Genomic DNA, 6,014 nt, shown 5'->3' on the forward strand with positions numbered 1-6,014 from the left:
CAATTCACTTTTTATTTCAGTGTATATATATTTTATACTCAATTTTTTTATAAATTCAATTCAATTTTTATTTCAGTATAAATATATTTTATTCTCAATTTTTTTTTAAATCCAATTCACTTTTTATTTTAGTATAAATATATTTTATTCTCAATTTTTTTAAATTCCTTCAAAGTTCTTTAGAACATTATTTTTATTTTCAAATTAATTTTAAATTCTCTTTTTTCTTTATATTAATAAAACAATCTTTTTTTTTGTTTTTAATATTTCAAAGTTATAAAATTTTTATAATTTGAATGCTTTGATTTTTCTGAGTAATTTTTTTTTTTATAAAACCCTTAGTAAAATTTAACTAAGCTCGTTGTTACGCGCCACTTTGTAGTAATACAAAAATAAGCAAAAAATATGATGTTAGGCGATGGGTGTATTTATTGACCAATGTTGGATATTTGGGGATTTGGTCAATTCAGGAGCAACGAGGTTCTATCGGGGTTGTAGAGCCCGAGGGTTTAGAACAGTAAAGACAAGTAGATATAATAAAATATGTATTAAGTTCCTCTAATAGAGATATTAAAACGCTGAGGTATTCATGTAGTGGCCAGGGTCTTGAAGCGTGATGTTAACTGGTATGTGCTTTAGTGGAAATACCGAGGCGTTCATGGAGTGGCGGAGGCCTCCTCGCAGACACCCAGTCGAAGTATATGACCAAGCACTAACTAGTTATTAATAATTAAATTATATGATGTTTAAAAAATCTATTGCTTTACCATTCTTTACTCAGATTATTAATTCTAAATAATTGGGTTAATATAAATTTACTTACTTCTTTTATATATTTCACGTTCAGATTTATACTTTTCTTTTTTTTTTAATAAATATTAATAAATATTGACGCAAAAATAATTGTACTTAATTTCACTTTAAAATGTACCGACGACAAAACGGGGTCGCGGCTAGTTTGCTCAAAATAAATGAGTTAGAAGAATTCTGAATTCCTTATTGAATTCAGATCTTCAAAAAGGAAAGAGAAAATACATATATGAAAAAATACGTATATGAGACGCTCGCTAGTATGCTCGCTCAATGATGTGCAAGCAGAACTCAGCCTTTTTATATTATTTTTAATTATCCCCTTCATAGGTTGTTGTCGTCAGCGCTTTTAGTGATTTTCAGTTTATTGTATAAAATTTGAATATAACATGATAATTATTTTAAGATAAGATGTATAGTGTACAATAATCAATTTAACATGTATATACATGTATAATAGCTAGTGTACAACAGTGTATATGTTATGACAGATAAATTAATTATTTGTTTGTATACAATTGGTATTAAATATAATTATTATTATTAATTAAATATTAAATATTGATTAATTTAAGATGCGTAATGTAGAGCATTGTGCATATTACGACACTATTGAATGTTTAAATAATGTTTATTCTATATTATACGTTTAATATTAACTCTACGTTTCATTTTTAACATTTTAGTAATAATTTATTTTCATTCAAAATTAAATAAAAATGAAGTATACTTATAATTTATATATATATATATATATATACACAGAGTGATTTATTAAGGATAAGACACTCGTTTATTCAGTAAGTATTTTTTAATTTTTGGTAAGGAAAATATTGTTTGATTCAAAAAGTACTACAATAATATGTAGTAAAAACATGATGTCTTTCATCCCTTCAAGGTTAAAAAATATTAGCTTGAGTTTTTTTAAACGAGAAAACACATATTTTGAATTTAATAAAGTTTTTAATTTAATAGCAAATTTTTAATGTAACTTCGTTTATTAGATATAAATATTTAAAGTTTCAAATTTTTGAGCTAATATACATGTATAATACACAAGGGATTATAAATACAGGTAGCTTATTTGTTTTTTATGACATTGTTATCACAGTCACGGATTGTTTATTATCAATTATGACTATCAATAGATATACTTTCTGTATTGTCAGTTAGTGTATTTATAAACTCACAACAATGTGCCTTACTACCATTGATAATAACTTTGTTATGTACCTGCTAATATCGATGTCATAAAAAACCTATTACACCAACATTTGTTTTGGTAGTGATTTTAATCACTGTCAGATATCATTATACTTGATCCAGCTATGCACGTCACCACTGTGCCGCGACCCCCCTGTGCTGGGTTGGGTTTTTTTATAGTTGATTCTCCAAAAAGACGCGATCATTTACACTCTAATAATAATTTTGTTGTATCACCAACAAAATTATCATACAACTCAAATTCTACAAAATCTAAGAACATAAGTATGAGTCTTAATATTGTCGTAATATGCACAATGCTCTGCATTACGCATCTTACATTTATCAATATTTAATTAATAATATCATTATATTTAATATAATTTAATATATTAATATTTAATACCAATTGTATACAAACAAATAATTTATCTGTCATAAAATATACACTGTTGTACACTAGCTATTATATATGTATATACATGTTAAATTGATTATTGTACACTATACATCTTATCTTAAAATAATTATCATGTTATATTCAAATTTTATACAATAAACTGAAAATCACTAAAAGCGCTGACGGCAAATTTGAATTCTGTTCAAACTAATAAAATTTATAGATAGCACTTTATTTACTCAAAAACTTGTTTAATTACATGACCAATTATTTTTTCCAATCACAGCTCATTAAAAATTGACCAATTAAATAAGAAAAACATGAGATCCGTGAGTTTAGGAGTGCTGAAATTGAGGTTTGGGTGCTATAACACAATCTGCTGCTCTTGTAGTTTAAACACTGAGCATACCTATTTGATTTTGGATTAAGACAGTTAAATTCTTTATTTTGGAAGCACTCTTGGCTAAATAGGTTTTGATATAATTTCTTGAACATCAATTGTATTACTGTCAATTTATTTTTACTAGTTACTTTTTATTTAAATAGATTTATAAATTTTTAAAATTAATTATTTATTAATTAACTTAAATTAATTTTAATTTAATTTAAAAATTAATTAATTTATTTTATTCAATAACATATATATTTTTAATAGTTAATATATGTAAGTATTTTTTTTTTTTGTGTAGGAGTAGATTTTCAAAGTAAAATGTTTAAAAACCAACATTTCATTAAATATGAAATTAAATCAATAAATGAAAAATTGGACATTTTGTTACAAAATTTTGAAAGGTTAGAAAATTTGAAGGTACTTGCCACTTCAGAAAATAGCTCCACAACTGATTATTCAGCTATGGATTGTATCTTCCCTATTGAATTGGAGACTGATTTAGAAAGTATAAATGAGCATATTTTATCAGATTCTACTTACCAAAAAAAAACTGGTATAGTTAATTTTTTATGTTAAAATAATTAATCTTCATTAACATATAAATAATTAAAGAGCTTTCTAAAATAATGGATATACACATTATACTGATACTTTTGACTGTAAATGTTTTTTCATATTAATTGTTGAAATCTGGATTGAGTAGTGTTATTAATAAGATATGCTTTAGAAATACTCTGATGACTAATTATTGAATAATAATAATAATTTTTAACTTAATAATTAAATTTTTTCTGTAAATTAATATGATTGAATAGTTTTTCTAAAAAAATTTAATTAAATTTTTTAAAAAGTTAATTTATTGATTTTTTGTTACATACTAGATTAAAGAACTTTCATTATTAGGTGGAGGTAATGTAAGAAAAATATTAAAATGAATAATGACTAAACTATTCAGTGATAAAGTATTGCAGCATTACTCATATGTTGGTAGAGGTATAAAAGGGAAAAAAAGTTTTAGCCAGTTACCAATTTGTAAGGTTGTATTTGGTAAGCAATAACTTGTCTGACTTTTTTATACAAATATTTTAAGAGTTTTTTTTATTCTAGAATAATGATCAAAATTGTTATTAACGTCATTATTTATTATGATATTATTTTAAGTAAAAAAAAAAATTTTTTTTGAACTAGTATGCTAATTTTATTCTAGATTCTATTGTGAAAATTCCAAAATATGAAAATTGTCTACAAGAGGTTGAAGACAAAATGAAAATATATTTAACTCAAGCGTCTTTTAGGTTGAAGAGATCACATGAAAAAAATTAGATATGTATACTGATATATGTAGGTGTAATTTATTACTTATTCAATGCTTTTTTATTAGTAAAATATATTAAAGTAAAACATTTTTATTTAAATAGTTCCTCAGGAGTGATCCTTTTTTCGATAAAACTACAAGTGATGTATGATACAGGTTTATGTTATCATAGATACATTGTTTTATTTTAAGAATTATACATGATTCTTCGAATTTTCATTGATTAAGTAATTTAAAATTGTACTCTTAGTGTATCGAAAGTGTTTTTTTTTTTTTGTTTCAGATCAGATAAGTTCTCACAAACAATATATTAAATACTATATTACAATTTTATTTGTAATTTTTAAAATAAATACTTATTAATATAATACAATATTTTTTTATTAATCATGAATGACATTTATATTGCTTTTTAACTTTTGATATAAAAATCTTTTTAAAACTTTTTGCAATCTGTTAATAAATAATTAGCAGTTCTTTGCCTTAGATCAATAATATTTGGTATATAAATTTATTCTGTTTCTTAAGATGTGTTTTTTTTTAGTAATTACTATAATTATAATTTTCACTGCATAATACGTACTTACAGTTATATTATTATAGTAACGTCTGTAGTGAATCAAAAAAAGATAATAATAATAGAATTAATTTCTTTAATACTTTATGTGTTAATTATGATATAATAATTATGGGGGGTTATTAATTTAGGGAGCTACTTTGACAGTTGCTCAAAAGAAATAAGTTAAATAGAATATGACGGGATTTTGATTCTTATTTGATCCACTACTTCATTGTATTAATAATATTATTACTCGGGATATGAGTACGAGGGTCTGTAAGAAAGATAGAAGATGATAGAAAAATAAAGTGATCTTTATTTTATTAATATGGGATTTATTATAATTAATTGTCAATTCTTAAATATCAATAATGCCACGAGTTTTGACGGTTATCGATGATAGGTGGGATTGAGTCACCTCGTGTGTCTACCCAGAGTGGTATGGTGGCTATACATATGAACCTCCAACCTAACTCCTGAAATAGACACGTATCAACGATATAACTCTGCCAAGTAACTCTGTACAAACATTATCGATTTATTAAATTTACTTGGTATATTTATTATTATTGATAATCACTTGATTTTCCTGTATGCCTACTTAATCTATATACTCATAATATTTAATTTTAAACCTTATTTATTTTTGGTGAATTTATTAGATTCCTACCTCGATATTTTCTGCTATACTCTTAAATAAATAGATTTTGTATTTTGTGAACAAATATAACTGTGTTGACGGCGGATCACTTCTTGCATATGTTTCGTAGTGTGGAATGGTCGAGCGTAGTGAGTGCCTCTGTAAGTATCTGATTGCATCTGTCTTAGAATGCTCTTTATTTTTGGCTTTTTATATTAAATTTGACCGTAGTTCAAAGGCAAGAAGTAATCCCCGACGTCACCGTTATTTCTTTATTAATTGTAATTTATTACATGTTATTTATTACATTTTCATCAATAATGATCTACATATTATAAAATACAATCATATCTCATATAATAATTTAGACATAGTTTATTACCCTTCATCTTATGTGCTACCATTACATATTGTTTATTATTTCCTGTTTGTTTTATCTAATTAATATATACTCTTTTTCTACGAAATTTCATTAATATTTTTAAACATTTAAAAGGTACATATATATATATATATCTTATTTTTATTGGTATACATTTTATTTTGTGTAATTGATTGATTGAAGTCTTAAATAATACATTATGACATTGATGATCTATTGTGTATACAAATAATTTATTATAATATTAATGATGTACTATGTATATCATTACACGTCCCACAAATGAAAATAAATTTAACCCCTTTTTTCATTCT

The 6,014-nt window shown here is 24.2% G+C and overlaps 1 protein-coding gene across 1 annotated transcript; it reads left to right on the forward strand.

The window, feature by feature from the left end:
• The first annotated feature begins 3,104 nt into the window (after positions 1–3,104).
• LOC126896639 (uncharacterized) lies at positions 3,105–4,139 on the forward strand. The gene is made up of 3 exons (XM_050669581.1): positions 3,105–3,357; positions 3,741–3,851; positions 4,012–4,139. The coding sequence occupies exons 1-3, from the start codon at positions 3,123–3,125 to the stop codon at positions 4,125–4,127; spliced, it is 462 nt and encodes a 153-aa protein (XP_050525538.1). The 5' UTR covers positions 3,105–3,122; the 3' UTR covers positions 4,128–4,139.
• Positions 4,140–6,014: the final 1,875 nt, after the last annotated feature.

Source organism: Daktulosphaira vitifoliae, unplaced genomic scaffold, assembly GCF_025091365.1.
Source record: "Daktulosphaira vitifoliae isolate Bord-2020 unplaced genomic scaffold, ASM2509136v1 Scaffold_1, whole genome shotgun sequence".
Lineage (NCBI taxonomy): Eukaryota > Metazoa > Arthropoda > Insecta > Hemiptera > Phylloxeridae > Daktulosphaira > Daktulosphaira vitifoliae.